General features: G+C 41.1%; 1 protein-coding gene across 3 annotated transcripts in view; it reads left to right on the top strand.

Moving 5' to 3' along the window:
* Positions 1 to 26,665, top strand: part of gpr137c (G protein-coupled receptor 137c) — a 49,313-nt gene that overhangs the window by 8,432 nt on the left and 14,216 nt on the right. For all 3 annotated transcript variants that reach the window (XM_072268966.1, XM_072268957.1, XM_072268948.1), the window contains exons 2-4: positions 14,052 to 14,101; positions 17,813 to 18,041; positions 24,839 to 24,988. In XM_072268966.1, the coding sequence (XP_072125067.1) occupies positions 14,052 to 14,101; positions 17,813 to 18,041; positions 24,839 to 24,988 (429 nt within the window). The remainder of the gene's footprint in view (positions 1 to 14,051; positions 14,102 to 17,812; positions 18,042 to 24,838; positions 24,989 to 26,665) is intronic.

Raw genomic sequence — 26,665 nt, 5'->3', positions numbered from 1 at the left:
TTATTGCAGTGCATCTTGTAGATAGTACACACTGTTGCAGCTGTTTGTTGATGGTGGTGGATTGGATGCTCGTGGAAGGGGTACCAATCAAGTGGGCTGCCTTGTACTGGATGGTGTCAAGCTTGAGTGTTGATGGAGCTGAACTCATCCAGGTGAGTGGCAAGTATTCCATTGCACTCCTGACCCGAGCCTTGTAGATGGTGGACAGGATTTGGGGAGACAAGAAGTGAGTTGCACACCGCAGGATTCCTAGCCTTTAATCTGCTCTGGTAGTCAAGGCGTTTATGTGGCTAGATCAGCTCAGTTTCCTATCAATGGTAACCTCCAGGATGTAGATAGTAGGAGATTCAGTAGTGATGCCATTGAATGTCAAGGGATGATGGTTAGTGCCTCTCTTGTTGGAGATGGTCATTGTCCGGCACTTGCAAGGCTGGAATGTTACTTCCACTTGTCAGTCCAAACCTGGATATTGTCGAGCTCCTACTGCATTTGTGAAAACCAGAAACAATTTTACTTTTCAGGGGAAATGCTTACAAAGGTGATTGAGGTGGAGTTGGTCAGATTTGGAGGGGAAATTGGAGTTTATATGGAGATTTGGAATTTATATGTATATAAATTGCATCTCATGACTTTAGTGTGAACTCTTAATTCCTTGTATGTTGTTGTGCATCCAATCATCTGAGAGACTGCAACAAGTTGGATGGGTTGCTTATCCAGATTTTAGTGCTTTTGGTAAAGAACTATGGGGGAACTTTTGAACAGTATTAGGATCAATCATATCAATAAACCCTTTGAGGCAAGGTCATCATTATGTGCTATGTCATATGTGTGCAATCATGCTCTATGACCACGATTGTTCTTGGCAAATTCTACAGAGTGGCCTGCCTTTGCCGCCTTCTGGGCGGTCTCTTTATAAGACAGGTGACCCCAACCATTATCAATATTCTTCAGAGATTGTCTGCCTGGTGTCAGTGGTCACATAACCAGAGCTTGTGATGTGTACCAGCTACTCATTTAACCATCCACCAGCTGCTCCCATGGCTTTAGGTGACCCTGACTGAGGGACTAAACAGTGCTACACCTTGCCCGAGGGTGGCTGCAGGCTAGCAGAGGAAAGGAGTGCCTTGCACCTGCTTTGGTAGAGACATATCTCCAGTTTGCCACCCAGTAAAACAAGGTAGTCCCTGCATCATTATCCCTCTTCTGAAAGATATATTTTAATTATATATTTTAAACACATGCTTTACTGATGAGGTGATTAAGGAAGCGTTTTGTGTCATAGTGCATGATTTATTATCATTCATAGACAATGTATCAAGCCTTAATCCTTCAGATTAAGATTACTCAGATTTATTCCTCAGTAGTCCTGTTAGTATTTTAAATAATGAGCCCATGGGGCTTACTAGTTATGGAAGTTAATTGATGTCTGTTTATATTGGTGGTCAGAAGGAAGCAAAGGACGTCAGATAAAAAGTCTGTTTATTCATTACTCATGAAGGGTCTTTCTGTATTTGCCAATCCTTTGGAACACATTATTTTCAGAGGAAGCATTGTATCTTTTACCAGGAAGAACTCTACAGTCATTTCTTCACTTCAGTGTGTGATTGTTCACAACCCCAAAAGTTTTATTACCAGTTGACGCGTCTTATTTTTATGAATTGGTTTCAGAATTTGGAGCTTATAAACAATTGTTTTTTTTAACCTCATTATGGACCGTTGTCAGCAATACTTGAATCCACACGAGCTGCAGAGAGATTGAATTGGATTTGAGTATTTCCACACTTCCTTGAACTAGCAAATCTAGCAACCTGGTGTTTCATTAGAGAAACAAAGGTAGATTTATAAGTATTAGCAGATCCTATAATGTGCTTCCCCTTCTCCCTCTTTTGGTGTTATACTACCATTCCCTAAGTGTCAGTGAACTTTTCTCAGGGACTCTGCTTGTCGGTGCCCATGCTCGTGAAAAGTGACTTGTGTTGGTATCAAGCAGTAGTAAATCAAAGCAACTGGACTTGCTGTGTTGTCTAGAAGACGCTTTGCCACTCATCCAAGAGGCTTCTTCACTTCTAATCCATGGTGGGTAGTTCGCTGGCTTTTAAACTTGAGTTGTTTAAAGGTATAGCAATTGTAGAAGCTATCTTTGTCGAACCGGAAAACCCATCCCTGAACAGGGGGTGGGATACAACATTACCTATCAGCTACTTACAATGCAGTCCTCTCATCTCTACCCCGGCGACTCCACAACAGTTCACACATCCATTCATGCAAAAATAAGACTAATGACCCTCCCATTACCTCTACAACTCTTAAAGACCCTCATTTTCATTTTTAAAATCTTTTTATTGATATATAATCTTCTACAGCTATAAAATACAAACGTTCAACAAATTAGTATTTATATAATTAATAAAGCTGAAAAAAACTTGTATATGCTAATGAAAAAAAAATTATATAAGAAAAAGAAGGAAAAAGAGAACTCCAACTAACTAAAAAAAACACCCACTAACTACAAAAAAAAACCATTAGGAACCAACACCCGGAGCAATACATCTTAGAATCATCTATATATATATATATATATATATATCTATATATATTATGTATTAATTAAAAAAAATGCAAAATCACATTTATATAACATAAAATTGGAAGGAAACCATATAAATTAATTCTAATTAAATGATAATATTTGGCAAAAGAGCCCCACCTTCTCTCAAAATCGAATCAGGGATCAAAAGTTCTACTTCTAATTTTTTCCAAACTAAGACGTAACATTACTTGGGAAAATCATTGAATTAGTGTAGGAGCAGAGGTATCTTTCCACTTCAATAAAATAGCCCTTCTTGCCAACAATGTAACAAATGCAATTACATGTTGGTTTGAAAATGAAATACCCTGAATATGATGCGGAGCTATTCCAAATAGAGCAGTCAACATATTAGGTTGTAAATTAATTTTCAAAGCTTTAGAAGTTGTAGAAAATATTTCAATGAGGGACATGACCAGAACATATGTGACAGAGTAGCTACTTCATTTTTACACCTATCACAATAATTGTCTATATTAGGAAATATTTTGGATAACCTCTCATATAAAGACCCTCAGATGATTGCTATACCTTTAAACAACCCCGTTTATAAGACTGAAAACTACCCACACGGATTAGAAGAGAAGAAGCCTCTTGGATGAGTGGCGAAATGTCTTCTAGACAACACAGCAAGTCCAGTTGCCTTGATTTACTACTGTTTGATATACAATGACCTGGATGACTGAGAGCCTTCATGGATAATTGTGTTGGAACTTGTCCAAGCAAGAGATTAAGCTGTAATTAGGATAAAAACATGAAGTCAACTGGAACCCTCCATTGGAAATGTTTGTAAATGTCCACCTGACTGTCATTGCAGACCAGGAATCAAACTAGGAGTTCTGTTCATTGCTTAACATTGTGCATTTTCCAGCTGGACCATTGAGGTGTCAGTGAATGTTACAATGATATTAACTAACACTTCCTGATATGCAATAACGTGATATTGTATAAAGTACTGATGGGTAGAACATTAATTGACATTTCTAGATGCTTGGAATGGGAAGCTGAGTGACGCTGTTCGCAGCCCTCGAGTATCAGTGTAATAATTTTGTAGTACTCCAGAACTCCATAGAAATGATCATGACCCCAAACAATGCCTGTCACCTGCACATACCTTTTGTACATCTTCAACAAAGTCAGATTGGCAAGTTCTGTGAGTGATTGGGTTTTGGTATTTCTCGAAGATCAATGCAGCCAAGTATATACAAAGCATTAGCTAACCCCATGTTGCATGGTATCTAATGTGAATGATTATTAAAAGATTTTATGCAGCTTTTTAATTTGTACAGCTATCTGTAGGTAAACGGTGCTTTTTTATCCTTCCATTTGTGTTGAGGCTTGTCATGTCTTTTTTCAAAAATGTGCTGCACATGGTTAAATATAGTGCTGCAGCAGGGCACTGACGTGATTTCTAAAGACTGCATTAATTTAGCTATAGCAAAGATCCTCTTTAAGATTGGTTAAGAAGATGAGAACAATTAGATTCATTACAGCATGAACGCAAGAATGTGAAATTTACAAATTTAGGCAGTGAAATTTACAAAGCAACTGCCATTTTAAGTTGAGATTTGTGCTTTACATCAGGAAAAAAATAAGGGAATTTCCCTGAAGCATGACTGTTAGGAAATAGTTCAATAGCATTATCTCTTTCATACTTGCATTTCTACTCCAAGCACCTGATCCTAGTTCAGTATTCCTGTTCCTTCTAATGCCATTGTCTTTCTCCCTTGATAATTCCAATTGTGTATTATTTGGGAGAAGTTCCTTGGTTTCTTAACCCCCATTCTAATAATTTGTGGTGTGGGGTTTACTAGCAAGGCTGGTGCAAAGTCTAAAATTAATTTCACATGTTCTATTTGGATTCTTCTAACACGATTTGCCCTTCAGACCTAATTCTGCTCTTCTGCCCTCCCATTTCTAATATACCTTCAATCTGCTTACTTGATAATAAAGTTGAATTAATTGCAGAACATTGGCTTCCTTGAAGTATCTGGGCAGTGTTCAAATGCAAAGGAAATAATGTAGTCTTTATAAAACACTTGTTTGACCCTCATGGAACTGTGCCATGACCCACATTTTTAGGGATAAAATGTCAAAACTTTAAAGTACATGGGGGGAAATATTCTAAAACCTTACTAGGAGTGTTTAACTTTTTGGGGGAAGATGTAGGCATTGGACGACTTAAAAGAGAAAGTTCATGGGAGATTTAAGACTTATTCCAAATTGATTTATCCAGTGATAATCATTTAAATAAAATTACTAAAAGTGAAGTTGAAGGAAGACAAGACTAATGGGCTTATCATTATGTACCATGCCATATGATGTAGGCTATCATAGTCTATGATCCTGATTATTGGCAAATTCTATAGACAACTACTTGCACTTGCACTGTTGAACAGTGTTGGGATCAATCATGTCAATAAACCATTTGAAGCAAGGTCATCATTATGTGGCTTTCCATATGATGTAGGCAATCATGCTCTATGATCATGATTGTCTTTGACCAATTTGACAGTAGATTATGAGAACACTCAGTCCTCTTTTATTGTCATTTAGAAATGCATACATGCTTTAAGAAATGATACAATGTTGTTTCTCTGGAGTGATATCACAGAAAACAAGACAAACCAAAGACTAACACTGATAAAACCACATAATTATAACATATAGTTACAGCAGTGCAAAGCAATACCATAATTTGATGAAGAACAGTCCATAGGCACAGTAAAAAAAAATAGTCTCAAAGTCCCCGAGTTGATCGACTCCCGAGTCCCTGATAGCAGCGGCAAAAGGGAGAAACTCCCTGCCATAAACCTTCAGGCACCGTCAACTTGCCGATACCTTGGAAGCAGCCGACCCCAGCCGACCGTGGTCCATCCGTCCGAAAACTCCGAGCTTCCGAGCAGCCTGTCCGATACGGCCTCCTGAGCGCCATCCTCCGCCGAGCACCTTCAACCTCTCTCCAGCCGCTGAAACACGCAAAGCCGAGGATTTTGAGGCCTTCAGCTCCAGAGATTCCAGTTACCACACAGTAGCAGCGGTAGCAAAGCAGACATTTCAGAAGTTTTCCGGATGTTCTGCTATGCACTCTCGACTGTCTCCATCAAATCAGAATTATGCACATTGCTGCCTTCTGGGCAGTGCCTTAGTAAGACAGGTGACCCCAGCCATTATCAATACTCTTCAGTGATTGTCTGCCTAGCATCAGTGGTCACATCACCAGGACTTGTGATGTGCACCAGCTACTCATAGGATCATCCACCACCTGCTCCCATGGCTTCATGTGATGTTGATCGGGGTGGGTGGGCTAAACAGGTGATAGGACTTGTCCAAGGGTAATCTGCAGGCTAGCGGAAGGAAGGAGCATCTTACACCTCCTTTGATACCCAAGCCACCTGTGCTACTGCTGAAAAATTAATTTCATGGCATTTATACCTGGGGTATATATGCCTATTAAAAAAAATTTGAACTTGAGAATTTAAGGTAATGCATTGTGATCTGGAATTCACTGCCTGACAAGGTGGGAGTAGATTCAATGGTTTTGAAAGAAATCATAATTATTGGAGGGGAGGGTGTGTGTGTGTATCTGGAGAAATGCCAAGGAATGGCTATGGAAATGGTAAAATATCCTCTTATGATGACCATATAATACTGCATACCACCATAATGAACATCAAGCATCACTCTTCTGTTACAGCTTCCAATATTACATAAGCAATTTTGAATTAAATGTAACCAACGTAGCTGTACCCTACATTATCCACCCCCTTCTATGACAGTTGGCTTCAGAACTTCATTTTGCTAATAGTTTTCCTTCACGCTATGCTTGCCCTTCAAATTTGACCATGATTCAGCTCCAATCTCCAGATTCGTCATGTGCTTGAACAGAGTTAGGCCCTTCAACCATTCGTTCAGATCATGGCAGGCCTATGCTTCGAACCCATTAACTTTGTAGAACACAAGAAACAGGAGTAGGCCATCCGGCCCATCGAGCCTGCCCCACCATTCAATAAGATCATGGCTGATCTGTCTGTAAACTCAGCTCCATCTACCTGCCTTTTCTCCATAACCCTTAATTCCCCTACTATGTAAAACCTATCTAACTGTTTCTTAAATACATTTAGTGAAGAAGCCTCAACTGCTCCCCTGGGCAGAGAATTCCACAGATTCACCACTCTCTGGGGGAAAAACAGTTTCTCCTCATCTCCATCCTAAATCTTCTCCCCTGAATCTTGAGGCAATGTCCCCTAGTTCTAGTCTCATCTACCAATGGAAACAACTTTCCTACTTCTATCTTATCTATCCCTTTCAAAATGTTGTATGTTTCTATAAGATCCCCTCTCATTCTTCTGAATTCCAGAGAGTATAGTCCCAGGCGACTCAATCTCTCCTCATAGGTTAACCCCTTCATCCCTGGAATCAACCTGGTGAACCTCCTCTGCACTGCGTCCAAAGCCAGTATATCCTTCCTCAAGTATGGAGACCAGAACTGCACACAGTACTCCAGGTGCGGATTCACCAGTACCCTGTATAGTTGCAGCATAACCTCCCTGCTTTTGAATTCAATCCCTCTAGCAATGAAGGACAACTTTTTGCGATTCATGCACAAGCACTCACAAGTCCCTCGGCACAACAGCATGCTGCAATCTTTCACCATTTAAATCATAATCTGTTCTTCTATTATTCCTTCCAAAGTGGATGGTCTTGCAGTGACCAACGTTGTATTCCATCTGCCAGACCTTGACCTACTTACTTAACCTATCTTTATCCCTCTGCAGACTCTCCACATCCTCTGTACAATTTGCTTTTCCACTCAGTTTAGTGTCATCAGCAAATTTTGCTACGCTACACTCAGTCCCCTCTTGCAAATCATCAATGTAAATGGTAAACAGCTACAGGCCCAGCACCGACCCCTGCAGCACCCCACTCACAACTGACTGCCAACTGGAGAAACACCCATTTATACCAACTCTCTGTCTTCTATTCATTAACCAAACCACTATCCAAGCCAATACACTTCCTCCAACTCCATACATCCATATCTTATTTATAAGTCTCTTGTGCTGCACCTTATCGAACAACTGAAAATCCAAGTATACAACATCCACCTGTTCCCCTCTATCCACTGCACTCATTATGTCCTCAAAGAACTCCAGTTAGTTTGTCAAACAGGACCTGCCCTTTCTGAATCTATGCTGTGTCTGTCTAATGGAACCAATCCTTTCTAAATGTTTTGCTGTTTCTTCCTTAATGACAGCTTCAAGCATTGTAAACAAATAGTACTTTTTGGTCCTGAATTTCATTTCTCTTGGGTGGCTACAACATTTGCGTATCTTTTTTTAAAGAAAAGCTTAGTTCTTGCAAGCCCTTCTTCCTAATTTTAAGATCATCTTAAGATTCCAACATCAGATGAAATGGTTTCTTTTTGTATTACATTTTATAATTTTAAATACATCAACTGGATTGCACCCTTAATTCTAATGAACTTGGTCTAATTAAGCAGACTTTGATAACATTCATTGAACCTGCTATGCTATTCTGATGTAGTTTTCCTTTTGAGTAAAGTAAAGGCATCTGTTAGTCTTGCGAGACCATGGAGACCAAGTCTTCACTCTCCACGGCGCAGGCCTGGGGAAGGTTGTATGGAAGACTGGCAGTTGCCCATGCTGCAAGTCTCCCTTCTCCACGGCACTGATGTTGTCCAAGGGAAGGGCATTAGGACCCATACAGCTTGGCACTAGTGTCGCCGCAGAGCACTGTGTGATTAAGTGCCTTGCTCAAGGACACTCACACGCTGCCTTGGCTAGGGCTTGAACTCACGACCTTCAGATCGCTAGTTGAATGCCTTAACCACTTGGCCACGTGCCCACGTCCTTTTGAGTATTGTGCCCAAAACTAAACATTACTCAGAATAGAAACCAGTCAGCTCTGCAACCAAATTGCACTCTTAGTTTTAAATCTGAATCCCATGCTAAGTGCCAATATTTCACGAGCTTTCCTGGTTACTCATATCTGTGAACTCCTTTTCACATTTGAAACCTCAGTCCTGGAACACCTATTCAAATGCTGAAATCCATTTCCCATACCTCTAACAGTTATTCCTGGACAAAGTAGGTAGTTTTCCTTCCACCCGCCAGCATTAAATGGATCATCCTTGGCAAATTCTGTCAGCTCCCAATAGGTTCCACCACCAGGTACATAGTCTCTCACCTCCTTTCACATTTTGAAAGGGTCATCCCTTTTGCAACTCCCTGGTCAGTTCCTTCCCATTAAATAGCATGTTCCCATACAGCAGCAGGAGATGCAACTCCTATCTGTTCACTCTGCCCTACCAACACAGAAATCCATGTCTTTTGCTTCTACTTTTTCATCTCACCTCAGTCCCATTTGGAGAATCCAAATGCAGGTTGAGTGACTGCATTGTGAAGAACCTGTGCTCAGTCTGCAGGAGGCCATGAATCTGTTGCCTGATTCATTTCTTTCCCACTCTAACTTCAATGTAGCCTCCTACATTATTACAACAGCCAATACAAGTTCGAGGAGCAAATGCCTCATCTTCCAACTAGACACTTTGCAGCCTGAACTTGATATCAAGTTCTCTTACTTTAGATAACTTGTTGTTTATTCATTTGTCTGCCATTCTTTTTGACTTTCACATCTATATTCTAGTCTGCTGGGCATATTCTATCCAGTAAGATGGACTTTATAGAGGCATTCAAACATTTAAAACTTCTTAATACTTTAAAACATTAGCAACATGTTACACAGATAAAGGAGATTAACTGCCTTTTTCTGTCTATTGGAGAAAATATTCCACCTGTTCTACCAATCCATCCACCCCCCCCCCCATCTTCTCTGCTACCTATACCAACATTTTTACTCTTTCTAGGTTTTTGATGGGGTCCAAGGCATGAAACATTTCTTCATTCTGCCTTTCATGTGCATACCATCCAAATGTTGTTCCAGCATTTTCTGTTTGTACTTAAGATTTCTAGTCTCTACAGTTCTTTGATTTTTCTCAAGCTCATCTTTGAATCTTTCCAGCCTGGTTTCTTGCCTGTAATGATCAAAACTGCAAAATAGTATTCCCTTCCTGTTATCTTGACTATATTTCTTTTCTGCAACCTCAGAAGACTTTGGCTCATTTGACCTAGTTTGTATATTTCTCTTGTGTCTTTTTACATGATCAGCAAAACTAATATTTCTATGATTAACTAGAAGTGGCTGGATTATTTCCAATTGCAATTTCACACTCCATGGAATGACAAAATTTATTTCCCCGATCTCCTCGCCTCCTGGCAACTGCAGCATCAACCCCAATCAGTGTCATGTTTCAATTCCATCATGAACATGCCCTCACTTTCTCATCGGTGCATTGTTCCTGTTCTGTCAGAGCAAGCCTGATTTCTCACCTGTATAAACCAGACCTATCCACCTTGTACATTTTTCTTTTCCATTCTCTCATGCCATCATCTTCAAATTAAAATTACTGAAAACTAATCCTTGATCTCTTTAGATTGTAAGTGGAATTCTCATTCAATTTCTATCTAATTCTCACTTTTTAAAACCCTCCTTGAAATTACTTCTCTTGTTAAATATTGGAAAGATCATAGTCTTCATACGTGGCTCCCAGTTACAAGCTGTGTTTTAGTCTTCCAGCGATTTCAGTTGATGATTTAACCTTCCAGACTGTTTTACTTTATCTGTTTGAATTGTTATATTAGCCCACCTGTTCCTGATCTTCTTCAACATGCCTTTGCCACAGTTGAGTCTGAAGGTATCAATATTCTCTTAGCAAACGTTCCATCCACTAATTTAAACCAGCTGAACCAAAACTCTGTTCTGTATCAATTCTCCCTGGATAATCATTCTTGTGTTCGCTGTTGAAGATCAAATAACTAGAAGACACTAACACGTGTAGTAAAATTTCATCCCTATGTTATTCCCCTCTGATGCCTTGCATTCATCCCATTTGAACAAACGTCTGGTGTTTCCACCCTTTGTTCAACTGTTTGTGGTTGCGTGAGCCAGAGCAGATCTTTACACCAATCTGTCTTTCACTTTCTGCTCCCCTGTCCAACTTCCTTTGATCAAACTGGTAGTCAGTCCCCTGAGCTAACTTTGCCTTCACATTATTTTGATGGCATGCACATGAAAGGCAGAATATAAATGTATAGTTTTCTGACAGGAAGTATAAATTCTGTCTTCACATTTTTGTTTGAATCTAATGACTTCTAGGGCTTCCATCTCCTATTAAAAATACATTGTTTTGAAACATTGGGTTTTCTTCCTGGGCAGCATTAATAAATTCGCCTTGTATTTTGAGACCTTTCAACACTTAACGGTACTCAAATGTTCTTTACCTAGTAGCACTGATATTACAAAGAAATTATCTGTGTTTTTGTCCACTTTCCTCTTTGTACTTTTAATTGATGTTTTTCCTACTTTGTCATATTTGCCCTTGGAATCCTGTCTTCCTTTATATAATCTGTTCATGTCTTCTCTGGAACGATGAAGGGAAAATATCTCCACTTGGGTTGTACATGAGCAAAGCCTCCTGTTGGCCATTGCTTTAACAGCCTTCCTCCATTTTCTGAATCTTCATCCTGTACGCTGTCAAAGTACAGGAGCAAGATCCACTTATGTGACAAGGGTAGATTATAGCTTGTTTTACACAAACTTTGAATTCCACAATGTATTTTAGCACAACACATTTTCCAGATGTTCAGCACGCATTCCAAACTCCTTTTGGCAAAGTCAGATAATACTGCATTTATAAAGTCCTTGACTGCATTTTCAGCCTCTTTTGTCATTTAATGTCCCCTGCTCTACATATCATCCCTCCCTTTGTTCCCTGACTTAAAACTTTTCTTGTCAACTCATCCAAATTTAGATGAAATGTCATCATCCTAGATTGTAAGCAATTATTAACAATTTTAATAAATTGCATCTCACTGACGATCTAGACAAGTGCACCTCAAGGATATGTGCTTACCCACTGCTCTACACTCTTTTCACATGACTGTGGCTAGGCAAAGCCATCTATAAGTTTCCTGTGGCAGAATTTAAGACTGTGACAAGAAGGCTTACAGGAGTGAGATTGGCTGGTTAAGGGTTGTTTTACCCTTGCACTGTGTCAGCAAGACCAAGGAACTGATTGTAAACCTCAGAAAGGGGAAGTAGGAGAACACATCAGTCCTCATTGAGGGAGTCAGTGGTGGAAAGGGTGAGCAGCCATTTGCTGGGTATTGATATCCCAGAGGATCTATCCTGGACACAACATATTAATGTAAGCATGAAGAAGGCATGCCAGCAGTTCTACTTCATTGGGAGCTTGAGCAGATTTAGTACATCAATAAAGACCCTTAAATTTCTATTTATGTGGTGGACAGCATTCTAACAGGTTGCATCACTGCTTGTTGAGGTGGCTTTAGTGCACAGGATTTGCAAGAGTTTGCAGTGAGTATTAGATTCAACCAACTCCATTATAGGCAGAACACTCCTCACCAGGGTGTCTTCAGAGGTGTTGCCTCAAAGCCGCATATATCCTTAAAGACCCCCATGAACTGAAGCATGTCATTTCTCATTGCTAGCATCAGGGAGGAGGCACAGAATCCCGAAGATGCCTATTCAATGATTTAGAAACAGCTTCTTTCCCTCTGCCATCACGTTTCTGAATGGTACTTGATCACTACCTCATTATTTTTTGTTTGTACTATTTCATTGTTGTAATTAATAGATATTTGTCCTTGCACTGCATTGGCTGCAAAATGCAAGTTTCACATGTCAGCAATCATAATAAATCTGATTCTGATTTCTCGAGTTGGTAATTTTCAGTTTTTCCATTCAGAATTCCAGCAGTTCATGTACATTGCGTTCTTTGGGAGGAATTGCATTTCCTAATCTGAATATTTTGGAAACAATCCTACTCGCCAAACAAATTAAAGATGCTTAACTTTTTTCTATTTTACTGAAATGTTAAGCAATCCCTTTTAATCACTATTTTACTGTTTTCTATTTTTTGATTTTAGCCTTTTTAGAGGTTACAACTGGCATTGTCCTTGTAGATCCAAATCCCAAATGTTACATAGGATCATTCTCTCACCATGTCGATATCCTTGCCTAAAATATTCATAATAGGTGAACATGAACATGATGTTTTATTCCATGAAGCAATCGTATTGTCTTTCACTCAGTTTCACTCCAGCCACTAGAATTTTCTTCTCTCAGTTTATACAGTTTTTTTGGCATTTCATTAGAATGGCCTATCTGTTCATTGCTTTTGCATATAGATCTAAAATCGGGATATTTTTCTGCAGATTTGCATGTTCCTATGATCTAAACTTGGGGTTCAGGCTAAAACATTTTAAGTCATCTGACATTTCTACCTAATGCAGTTGTGTAGCATAATCTATATGTAAGTATGAATAAAATTGTGTAAGCAGAATGTGGAAATACAATAAAGCAAATATATTTTGAAATCATTACAATCAATGAGTTACCTATATTTCTAGAGATAAGGATGGTTTTACCCAGCTGCACCTTCTGCAGTTGAATCAAGATAAAGTGAGTCCTTCATGATCCATGACACATACTCTTCGCCATACTTCCATTCAGATATTTCCTCTTCACATAGCATTTGCTAACTTTTCAAAATTACCATTTCACCCAACAATTTGTAATATTTCAAGCCTCATAATGAAATGTTTCTTCCATGGTCTTTCTAATGTTTCATAGCTCTGTGATAGTTACTTCCATAAACCAACTTAATTTCTTCCTGTGTGGACATTACTGACATAGCACTAAAGAGCTACAACCAGCCACTGGGCTTTTCATAAATAGATACTTATCAATTTATGAATTTCCTAGAAACTGAAATGTCCTATATAAACGGCTTTTTTTTCCTCTTCCTTGCTTTCAATAACCCTCTCCAGTGGCTTGCTGTAACTAAATTTTCTCCTTCTTAACCAGGATACTCCTTTTTCTTCCCCCCTCCCCCCCACCCCACCACCCAACCCACTTGTTTCCTCCTGTTTCTTGGCTGCATTATAATGCTGGCCATTGTCACCTGCAGAAAACATGCCAATTTTTAGCTATGTCACATCTATTTCTGCCTAACCCTCAACCGTGTTATCTAATCCAAAGTGTTCTTATGAATAATTGAATACGATCACTTCAACCCTCCTATCACTTACTTATGTTTTTGTCTTCATTCCCAGTACTCCATAGTGAAGTAAACTAACTGCTTTGTCATTTCATTTGGTGTTACATTCATCCTCTCAAAAGACCACTTACATCCATGCCAAGCTTTTGGCCAACCCTCCTAATCTGTATTGAATTCACTGATCCAATGAAAGAAATTAGTAAATTGGCTTGAAGATTTAATGTCCTGTGCACAATTGTTTTGTACTATTGAATTCACTTTCTGATTGTTTCATTATTATAATGTGTATCTTTTTTGCAGGTTATTTTCAAGGCTAAAGCCAAATATTGTCCAGAACTTAACAAATACAAGTGAGTAGCAAATATGCATTCTGGAAATAGTTACATTAAAATGAGCATATTTCCAAAGAACATGATTTCACAAATTAGCATTTCTGTTACTTCATGAATTAAGTGGCCAAAAACATTTTTTTGTGAATTTGGCTTAAAATGTGTTGAAAATGATGTACAGTATGTCAGTGTTTGATTTGCAACATATTATAGCAGTTTCTACCCATCAGTAGACCATAAGACATAGGAGTAGAATTAGGCCATTTGGCTCATCGAATCTGCTCCACCATTCAATCATGGCTAGTCCTTTTTTCCCCCTCCCCCCCCCCCCCACCAGCCGCATTCCCCGGTCTTCTCCCCGTAACCTTTCATGCTTTGGCCAATCAAGAACCTATCAAGCTCTGCCTTAAATACACCTGGCCTCCACAGCTGCCTGTGGTAACAGATTCCACAAATTCACCACCCTCTGGCTAAAGAAATTTCTCCACATCTGTTTTGAAAGGGTGCCCCTCTATCCTGTAGCTGTATCCTCTTGCCCTATACTCCCCCACCACGGGGAGACAACCTTTCCACATCTAATGTCTAGACCTTCCAATGTTCAAAGTTTCCATGAGATCCCCCCCACACACACATCCTTTTAAATTCCAGTGAATAGAGACCCAGAGCTATCAAACATTCCTAGTATGATAACCCTTTCATTCCCAGAATCATCCTTGCAAACCTTCTTTGAACTCTCTCCAATGCCAGCCCATTTTTTTTAAGATGATGAGCCCAAAACTGTTCACAATACTCAAGGTGAGGCCTCACCAGTGCCTTATAAAGCTTTAGCGTCACATCCCTGCTCTTGTATTCAAGACCTCTTGAAATGAATGCTAACATTGCATTTGCCGCCTTCACCACCGACGCTACCTGCAACCTTATGTTTTGCACAAGGACTCCCAAGTCCCTTTGCATTTCAAATTTTTGGATTTTCTCCCCATTTAGAAAACAGTCCACACATTTATTTCTTCTACAGAAGTGCATGATCATGCATTTTCCAACATTGTATTTCATTTGCCACTTTCTTGCCTATCCTCCTAATCTGTGGCTAAGTCCTTCTGCAGTCTACCTGTTTCCTCAACCCTATCTGCCTCTCCACCCATCTCCATATCATCTGCAAACTGTCACCAATGCCACCTATTCATCTAAGTCACTAACATGCAGCATAAAAAGCAGTCCCAACACTGACCCCTGTGGAACACCACTAGTCACTGACAGCCAATTCAAAAAGGATCCTTTTATTCCCACTCACTGCCTCCTACCGATCAGCCAATGCTCTAACCATGCCAGTAAATTTCCTGTAAGACCATTGGCTGTTAACTTGGAAATCAGCCTCATATGTGGCACCTTGACAAAGGCCTTCTGAAAATCCAAGTAAGCAACATCCACTACATCCCCTTTATCTATCCTACTTGTTATCTCCTCAAAGAATTCCAACAGGTTCATCGGGTAAGATTTTCCCTTAAGGAAACCATGCTGACTTTGTCCTATCTTGTCCAGTGTCATTAAGTACTCCATAGTCTCATCCTTAACAATTGACTGCAACATCTTCCCAACCACTGAGGTCAGGCTAATTGGTCTATAATTTTCTTTCTGCTGCCTCTCTCCTTTCTTAGAGTGGAGTGCCATTTGCAATTATCCAGTCCCCTGACACCATGCCCAAGTCCAATGATTTTTGAAAGGTTATTACTAATACCTCCACAATCTCTACTGCCACCTCTTTCAGAACCCTAGGGTGCAGTTCCTCTGGTCCAGTTAACTTGGGTACCCTTGGGTCTTTCAGCTTTTTGAGCATCATCTTTCTTGTAATAGTAACTGCACTCACTTCTCTTCCCTCATACCCTTCAACATCTGGCACACTGCTAGTGTCTTCCACAGTGAAGACTGATGCAAAACACTCATTTAGTTCATCTGCCATTTCCTTGGCCCCTGTTGTTATTTTTCCAGCCTTGTTTTCTAATGGTCCTATATCTGCTCTCATCTCTTATTTTTTACATACTTGAAAGAGCCTTTACTATCCACTTTGATACTGTTTGCTAGTTTGTTTTCATATTTCATCTTTTCCCTCCTAATAATTTTAGTTGCTCTCTGTAGACTTCTAAAAGTTCCCAATGTTTTATCTTCCAACTAATTTTTGCTTATTATATGCCCTCACTTTTGCTTTAACATTAGCTTTGACTTCCCATGGTTGTACTATTTTGCCATTTGAGAATTTCTTCATTTTGGAATGCATCTGTCCTGCACCTTCCTCATTTTCCAGAAACCTGTGACATTGCTGCTGTCTTGGCATCCCTGCCAGCATCTCCTTCCAATTTAGTTTGGCCAATTCCTCTGTCATACCACTGTATTTCCTTATTCCGCTGAAATACTGCTACGTCAGACTTAACTTTCTCCCCATCAGATTTCAAGTTGAACTCAGTCATATTGTGATCGCTCTCTCCTTGGGGTCTTTCTAACTTAAACTCCTTAATTAGCTCCAATTGATTACATAACACCCAATCCAATATAATTCATCCCCTAGTGGGCTCAATAATGTACTGCTGTAAAAAGCCATCTCATAAGCATTCAACAAGCTCTCTCAAGATCCATTTCCAACCTGATTTTCCCAATTGACTTGCATGTTGAAATCTCCCATGACTATCATAACGTTGCCCTTTTGACATACCTTTTCTGTTTCCTGTCTTAATCTGTAGTCCACACCCCAGCTTCTGTTGGGAGGCCTGTATATAACTGCCATCAGAATCCTTTCACCCTTGAAGTTTCTTCACTCAATCCACAGTGGTTCAACATCTTCTGCTCCTATGTCACATCTTTCTACTGATTTGATGCCATTCTTTACCAGCAGAGCCAGGCCACCCCCTCTGCCTACCTTCCTATCCCTCCAATACAATGTGTAGCCTTGTACATTCAGCTCCCAACTACAACCGTCCTTGAGCCACGATTCAGTGATGGCCACAACATCATACCTGGCTATCTGTAATAGTGCAACAAGATCATCCACCTTATTTCTTGCATTCTGTGCTTTGAGATTTAACACTTCGTGTACTGTATTTGCTACCCTTTTTGATTCTGCATCCCTAATGCACTGATGCTCCTATCATCTGCCTGCCCTTCCTGACAGTCTGACTGCACACCATCTTGCTTTTATACCATCTGGCATATCCTGAGCCCCTTCATTCTGGTTCTCACCTCCCTGCCAAATTAGTTTAAACTTTTCCCAACAGCTCCAACAAACCTGCCCACGAGAATATTGATTCCCCTTGGGTTCAGGTGCAACCCACCCTTTTGTACAGGTCGTGCCTCCCCCAGAAGAGGTCCAATGATCTAAGAACCTGAAGCCCTGCCACCTTCACCAGCTTCTCAACCACACATTTAGCTGCCAGATCATCCTGTTTCTACCCTCACTGGCGCATTGCACAGGTAGCAATTCAGAAATTACTACCCTGGAGGTCCTGCTTCTCAGCTTTCTCCCTTGCTCTCTCATTTCTCTCTTGAAGCTTTCCAAGTGGGTGGTTATCAAAAAAGTGCTTTATTCATTACACTCTTGTGACTCTGTTTACTAAATTCAATTACTGAAATAGAATTTGTATGAAGCAGCATGTAACTAATACAAATTGTATTTACTAATGCTAATTCAGATTATTGATGTATGTATATAGAGCTTTCTCTAACTATTTTTTTCAATGCTCTCAGGATTCCATTACGGCTCACATTCTTGTTTGTTAGTATTCTATTTCTGGTGGTGAATTTCACATGTGCAGTACTTGTCCAAGGAAATGTGCCAGAAAACCAATTGAAATGGACAGTGTTTGCTCGAGTGCTCATCAATGATAGCCTTTTTGTACTTTGTGCCATATCATTAGCAGTGTGCATCTTCAAAATCGCAAAAATGTCATCTGCAAATGTTTATCTCGAGTCAAAGGTAAGGTTACTTTTCAAACGCATGCACTTTAAAAATGTACTTTAAATATTGTTAACATCTATTTGTCTCCCAATTTTTAATGCTTTTTAAAAATTAAACTGACATTTTCAGTAAAATTAATTTATGTATGTATTTATTTGTTTATTTCTATTTTGTACCTTCAACTTTGATTTTAAACCCACAATTTTTATTGGTAGCCAGATATTCTTGGGAGCCATTAAGCGGCAGAAATTGTCTAATTTTCATTATTACCACTATGTAGATTTCAAGAGAATTATGCCTCACTATTTGAATGGAAGGTGGCTCTCCCCTTACTATTAGTCATGGGAGTACCTTGATGCAGGCCACAAGTAAACAACATATTTGGTATCCTAGATAATTTAATTCTATTAATTATGGAAATTGTATAATAGTGTCAAATTCAGTTAATCACCAGGAGCTATACTCTGACCACTACACTATTGCACAATACCAGAAAGTTATAGTAAAAGCAGTAAATACTGGAAATGTTCAGCGAGTTGGACAGCATCTGTGGTGAAAGCAGTGTTAATGTTTCAGCTCACTGACTTTCCATCTCAGTCGTATCAAGTTTCTGAAACGAGCGTTTCTAAATTGCGGGTGGGAGGAGGGTAGTAGTGGAGAGAAAAAGGGAATGTCTGCAATGCAATAAATGGGTTGATAGTTGCTGATGCTATCAAATTAGAGGTAATGTAAGTTTGTTAATTGCTAATTATCCTGAAAGATAAGAAAATCAAATCGAAATGAGGTTTATAGGGTTTTAAATGCTGTGACTGAGATGCAGAGCATTGCATTTGCTGGACATCTGGAAAGAAAATAAATGCGAGAAAAAAAACCAGTAAATCAGACAATATTGATGAAAAGAGTAAATCTGAAATGTTGGTGATCTTGCAGGAGAACAAGTAAATAAATTACTTATATTGAATAGATTTTTAAGAAGTGCAAAAACTGAATTACTGTATTTTTTTTAAAGTGAGGTAGTGTTCATGGGTTCAATGTCCATTTAGAAATCAGATGGCAGAGGGGAAGAAGCTGTTCCTGTATGGCTGAGTGTGTTCCTTCAGCTTCTGTACCTCCTATCTGATGGTGATAGTGAGAAAAGGGCATGCCTAGGTACTGGACCTCCTAGGTGCTAGAGGTTGTTAATAATGGACGCTGCCTTTCTGAGACACCGCTCCCTGAAGATGTCCTGGGTATTTTATCGGCTAGTACCCAAGATGGAGCTGACTAGATTTACAACCTTCTACAGCTTCTCTCGGTCCTGTGCAGTAGCCCCTCCACACCAGACAGTGATGCAGCCTGTCCAGTGTTCTCCACGATACAACTATAGAAGTTTTCGAGTGTATATGTTGACGTGCCAAATCTCTTCAAGCTCCTAATAAAGTATAGCCACTGTCTTGCCTTCTTTATAACTACATCGATATGTTGGGACCAGGTTAAATCCTCAGAGATCTTGACACCAAGGAACTTGAAGTTGTTCACTCTCTCCACTTCTGATCCGTCTATGAGGATTGGTATGGTGTTCCTTTGTCTTACCCTTCCTGAAATCCATGCTATCTCTCCTGGAAAGTCACCGTTCTTACTTTATTTTTAAGGAACTCTTCATGCAGCAAATGCCTGATCAAGTTTGAATAGCCCTCACTAATGCACCTGTGAAGTACTATGGGGAGCTTGCTAAAATAGTTGATAGTCTACACAGCCAGGCGGTAGTACATAACTCCTCCTCTCTTCCCTGCCTCATTAAGCCTGATCAGCAAGGCACCCGACAAAGTCACCAGCAGCTGCGAAACAGACAATGTGGGCCACGTTTTCACAGTGCTCGCTTGGATATGAACGCTAGGAGGTGCTGACCACTTTGCAGCTTTGACAGTACCAGTGTATCGGGATATCAGAGGTCCGTGAACACCATGGATTCCAGCTGCCAGGGCTGTCTAGTCTTCATTACAGGCACCCTTTCAGGGCAACACCCCCTGTGTGACACTGGTGCTTAAGTGAATGTGCTGCCAGCATTGCTTATTGACAAGAAGGCAAAGAGCGACAAAACCTGTCAAACCTGAGGCTGTCAACGGCAGCAGGATCCAGACTGACTGGGACACAATGAGTGATGCTGTGCTTCAGTGGGCAACGTTACACATGCAACTTCATCCTGGCTACAGTGGCTAGACCTCTGCTCTGTGTTTGCCCAAGGACTATTCGTCAACCCTTATTTTAAAAAAGAACTGCTGGCTTGTAGATATCAAGGACTTTGGGTTGTTATCCTACTCCCCCAGTAAGTTCTCCACAATGACTGTCAAGTGCATGCACCACCATGTACGAGTTTATTCGACTGCTGGATGAATGCCCGAGCCTCACCAAGCCCACATTCTTTACTATCATCACAAAATATGGGGTTGAGCCCCGCATTTGCCATTAGTCCATGCCTGCGCATGTGGACTGAACCCTAAAAAGCTGGCAACAGTGAGGGCAGAGTTTGCCAACAAGGGAAGACTTGACATTGTACACTGGTCAAATAGCCCTACCTTGCTCCTCCATATGGTCCCTAAGACCATTGGTGGTTGCCACCAGTGTGGCAATTAACGTTGCCTTAATGACAATGTTCCCCCTACTTTGTAAAGACTAGTGTGTGCACACACCCCCCAGTGACAACAACATGTGCACACTGAATTTTATATAGCGGTATTCATTTTAACAGCTTGAGAAACATTGTCGATCAGAATTTTGATCTCCTCTGGGTTTGATCGTTTTCACTGTTGTTCATCAGCACTCTGAAAACAGATATCAGGCCTGTAGCGGGTAATGAAGGATTTTCTCGCTGGAGCTTTTTCACACCGTCAATATGTGATTTGTTTGCTGAACGTCACTTTAAAACGTCAAGTTTCCAAATATTACTCCACTTCCCACTTGCAAAAGTTGCTGGAGAATTTGTATCACGACAATACACATAGGCAACACCAGTTTCTGTATTGTACAAAAATATTTCTCATAGCTACACATTCCTGATCTCATGAGCTTTAGGTGTAGTAGTTTCTACTGTTCCATTAAACCATTATGCTTTAAATGAACTTGCAGTTCTTTTGTGTTTCTTTAGCATTAAGCATAGCGCCAAATTTGACACAGTGAATCAATTAATTGCTTCAATAAAAATAGGATAAATAAGCTTGTTCTAAAATATGCAGGTACATCATCGCAAACTCCACGTTGTCCACATCAGAAACGAGAAAAGGAAATGTGATTGTGTATGATAGCATAATTAACATGCTAACGAGGTAGAGTGTGACGGCCTTTTGTGCGTAGTTTTCCTTTGTGCATGCGCGCACCTTGGAGGGAACGTTGCTTAATGAGGCTACCACCCCCAATCATTACTCGGTCTCACACATCCAAGAATTTCTGGCACTTAACCAGAAAATTTTTTTCAAAGTCGATCTAGTTAGGGGCTACCATTGCGTGCCTGTGCTCAGAGGCCAGTCACGAAACACCTGTGATACCATTTTGCCTCTGAGTTTCTGCAAGTAACGTTTGGGCTGAAAAAATGCAGCACGGATTTTCCAGTGACTGTTGGACTCTGTATTAAAAAACTTCGATTTGCTTTTTGTTTACCTGGATGACATGCTTGTCGCCAAATCTGAACACGTATCTCATCTCTGCGCACTTTTCAAGTGCTTAACCAACAGTGACTGACTATTAACCCTGCTAAATGCCAGTTTGGTTTGGCAACCATTTACTTTCTTGGTCATCGCGTCACTGCAGAAGGTGTGAAACCCCTCCCATCAAAACTAACCGCTATTATGGATTTCCCACTGCACCACACTAAAAAGCTGCAGGAGTTTTTGGGTATGGTGAATTTCTATCACCACTTCATTCACGAGCTGCTGAACTTGTGCTCCCCTTGTACAGCATACTTAAAAGCAGCACTATACGAGGAAATGTGTGGCAGCTTCTCACCAGCCGCCAGCAGTTCTGTTCCCCCAAAAGGAAATACCGCCCGTTTGACCATGAGCTTCTCACTGTCTACCTGGCTGGCTGTCATTTGAATTTTCTTCTGTTTCACAGCATTCGTTGACCACAAGTCCCTCGTGCACACGATGGCCAAAATATTGGCCTATTGGTCTGCACAGCAGCGATGCCACCTGGCCTGCATGTCTGAATTCACAACTGCTATACAAGGAGTGAAATAATGCCGTGGCTAATTGCCTCCCACGGCCAGCCGTTGCGGCCATACTTGTGAGAGTTGGCTATGGCAGCCGACCAAGTTACAGACCCAAAGCCCCAGGCCTGTGGTTGGCTGACATTAAGTTCGAGGAAGCTGGGGTTTCTCTCCTGTGCGATGCCTCAACCGGTCACCCTCGCCCCATAGTGCCCACAAACTGATAGACTGTTTTTAACTCCATAAATGGCCTCTTGCATCTGGGCCAGAAGGCCTCACAGAAATTGGTTGCTCTGAAGTTTGTGTGGCATGGCCTTAGAAAGGATGTGCGTGATTGGACTGCAGCCTCTATGGAGTGCCAGCAAGCAAAACTTGACCAGCGCGTTCAGGTGCCATTTTGAGGTCCCCGAGTGACAGTTTTACCAGTCAATATGGACCTAGTTGGTCCTCTTCCTCCCCCCGCCCCCCCCATGGTTTCTCACACCACCTTACCATGGTGGACTGTAGAACCTTCAGATGGCCAAAGATCATCCCTCCAGCATTGACGACAGCCGCAGACGTGGCTCCGGCATTCATTAGCAACTGGGTTGCTCCGTTTGGTACCCCATCTGATATTTCCTTTGACCATGGTCCCCAGCTCATATCAGATCTCTGGGCTGCAATGGCCCATAACCTCAACGTTGGGCTACATCATACCACAGCGTGTCCCCTGCAGTCCAATGGCCTATGTGAGTGGTTTCACCGCTCCTTTAAAGCTGCTCTGAGGGTTCCCTGATGGACGAGTGTTGGCATGATCATCTCCCGTGGGTCCTGCTGGGGCTCAGAACAGCACCAAATGAGGACCTGCACTCCGTCGCTGAGGTGGTATATGGGCAGCTGTTACGAGTGCCAAGTAATTTTATTCCTGACGCCATGACCGCCTGGTCGGCCTCTCAACAGTGTTCATCCTGCTCAGTAAATTCAATTCCCTTGCACCTATTCCTACCTTCCATCATAGTGTGCAGCACTCTTGGATTCCTGTTAACTTGCATTCCACCTCATTTGTTTTCATCTGCCATGATGCATACCAACATCCCCTTAGGCCCATTGTGATGGCCCGTACCTGTTTTGGAATGGAGAGAAAAGACTCGTATCATAAGGTGGGTAAACCTGAAGTGTTTTGGGAGATCACTTCAACCCGCCCACCGAGTTTTGGAGTGTTCTGCTACTATCCCTTTGTCATCATGACATGACCATGGGTGTGTCAACACACCTCTGGACGAGCCAGAGGCACCTACTGTTCCAACATCCATGGACCATGGGACCCGAGCCGGATGGATCATCTGAGCTCCGGACGGGCTGTCAATGCTGATTTTAGTAAATTCTTGTCGGGGTGGGGGCTGTAATGGGAATGCAATTGGTGGAGACATACAGAATTCACAACCACCAACATTGAGTTGGGGTTCACTTTAAGAGGCAGGTCTGATGTGATTACATAAATACTTTTACCGCGCTTTGTCTTCAGTTTTTTGGAGTTCATAAAAGCAGTTGTCACAGTTTCTCTGAAGCAAAAAGCCACACACCATTTTGTTTGTGAAAACCTTCGGTATGTTCTCCCCGTCACCGCTTGGGTTTCCTCTATGCGCTTCTTTCTTTCCACGTTCCAAAGATGTACATGGGTTAGTGAGTTGGCGCTGGGAATTTGATAACACTTGCGGAGTGTCCAGTACAATCCCTGCTAACTTAATTTGTTGCAAATGATGCATTTCACTGTTTCAATGTACATGTGATAAATAAAGATAACCTAATCTGCAATTATGGTCAACGACTGCATTTTTGTCATCTTTTTGGGCATTTTCCAAATCTTGGTATTCAATAACTTCAGAATAAACAATATTTCCTGTTCTGTCTGAACTGGCCAGTATTGATAGATCATCAACCAATCCAGTTTTTCTCTCCACTGCTATTGCATAACCTGAGACTGTGGATGTCGGGATCTGGAGCAGCAAACAATCTGCTGAAAGAGCTCTGTGGGTTGTGCAGCATCTGTGGAAGGAGAGGAGTTGTTGAAGTGAGGAAATCTACAGATGCTGGAATTTCAAGCAACACACACAAAAAAATGCCGGTGAACGCAGCAGGCCAGGCAGCATCTATAGGAAGAGGTACAGTCGAGATTTCGGTCCTGATGAAGGGTCTCGGCCTGAAACATCGATTGTACCTCTTCCTATAGATGTTGCCTGGTCTGCTGCGTTCACCAGCATTTTTTGTGGAGGAGTTGACATTTCAGTTTGAAACCCTGGATCAAAATAAGAAATATTGACAATGCATTTCCACTCTCAGATGCTGCTTAACTTACTGAGTCCCTCCAGAACATTGTTTATTACTACACCTTTTCCTTCCACCCTCCCTTCTGTATCTTGATATTTACTTGATTCCTGGCTTTGCCTGGTGTTAATGAGAGGTCATTGATCTGCAGTGTAAATCCCCTTTCTCTCCGCTGTTACTAATTGGCCAGCTGGTTATTCCAGCACATTCTGAATTTCAGATTTCCAGCATCTGTCGTTTTTTTTTTGCTTTTCAGTTACCTAGAAACTGCAGTGGATTAACATTGAGAATTATCTGTTGAACCTCTGATTAACGTGTATTCCTTCTTCAGGGAACATCTGTTTGTCAGGCCATGATTGTGGGTGCTGCAGTGATCCTACTTTATATCTCCAGGGCTTCCTATAACCTGGTGGTTGTTTTCATGGCCCCAGAGGATAGGCCCAGTTCGTTCAACTATGGCTGGTACAATGTATCTGATCAGGTAAGCACAATAATGTAATTTTCTGCTTAAAACCAAAGCAGCTGTGTGGTTTTTGAGTCATCTTTGAGGGGTGATTTCACTTGCATATTCAGCAATAACTTTGAAGCCTGTTATTTAGGAGGCAGAGTATACCAAATGCTAGAAATACTCAATGCCAAAAATGTTCCTGATTCCAGCATTTATGGTCTGTTGAGTTGTTGGAAATGCTTAGCAGGTCAAACTGCATCTGCGGAAAGAGAAACAGTTGTAGTTTTATATCTCCTCAACCATCAGGCTCTTTAACCAGGGAGGATAATTTTACTCAACTTCACTCACCCCAGCCTATGGTTCCACAACCTATGGACTCACTTTCAAGAACTCTACAATCATGTCCCAATATTTATTGCTTTTTTAAATTTTCTTTGCACAGTTTGTCTTTTGTACCTTGTCTGTTTGTCCCTCTATGTGCAATTTAATTAACTCTATTGGTTCTATATAATTACTGTGAATGCCCACAAGAAAATGAATCTGGGTCATGTATGGTGACAAAGCTTGATAAACATAGTCTGAACTTTGACAGAACTGAAAAGGGGATACACTTGTCAAGCTGCAGGGAGGGTGGGGACGGGAATGTCTCTCATTAAAACCGGGGTGATGAGGATCAGCTGTAAAGAAAGATCAATGATTGAATGGCAGCAGTTACACAATGAGAACTAAGACACAAGAATGTGGGAGTTACAAAATGCTTAACAGGAGGAAAAGCTCATCAGGTCAGTCTGAAGAGTCTCACAAAGAAAATAAACTGAGCTGTGATGACAAATGGATGACTGATTTCTAAAGAAATTTTAAAAACTAGTAAAATTCAGTTCTAACTAGGTGGCTACAATGTGCGCAGACAGAAAATGGGGTGCTGTACGTTAAACTTGCATTGGGTCTGTCAAACAGTGCAGGAAGCCACGGATTGATGGGTCAGAGGAATGGAATGAAGAATTAAAACAGACAATTGGAAATTCTGGGTTGCCACTGTAGATTGCAAGCAAATGTTCCACTAAGCAATGGCCCAATCTGCATTCCATCAATGTGAACACTGAATGCAGTACATTGGGTTGGAAGGGGTGTAAGTGAATTGCTGCTTCATTTGCAAAGATTATTTGGCTCTGTGGATGGTAGGAACCGCAGAGATGAAAGAACTAGTGCTGCATTGCCTGTGGCTGGTGGAACATGCTGTAAGAAAAGGGGGCATTAGTAGCAATATAGGGAGTCACAATGGGAATGGTCCTTGTGAAATGCTGAAAGAGGTGGAGAGTGAAATGTGAACACAAAATACTTTGCAGATGCTGGGGTCAAAGCAACACTCACAACACGCTGGAGGAACTCAGCAGGTCGGGCAGCATCCGTGGAAACGATCAGTCAACGTTTCGGGCCGGAACCTGACAAACGAGGGGTTCCGGCCCGAAACGTTGACTGATCGTTTCCACGGATGCTGCCCAACCTGCTGAGTTCCTCCAGCGTGTTGGGAGAGTGAAATGTGTTAGGTGATGGAATTTCTTTGGAGGTGGCAACAAATGATCTGTTGAATGCCAGGCTGTTGGAGTGAAAGGTGAGGGCCAGGGAGATCTCTATCCTTACTCTCTCCCCTCTGGGACAGAGCAAGAGCATAGACATGGGAAATGGATGAGATGAAGTAGAGGACTTGAA

This window comes from Mobula birostris, chromosome 1, assembly GCF_030028105.1.
Source record: "Mobula birostris isolate sMobBir1 chromosome 1, sMobBir1.hap1, whole genome shotgun sequence".
NCBI lineage: Eukaryota > Metazoa > Chordata > Chondrichthyes > Myliobatiformes > Myliobatidae > Mobula > Mobula birostris.
Note: the sequence above shows the minus strand (reverse complement) of the source record. Positions and strands in the feature narration are given on the sequence as shown.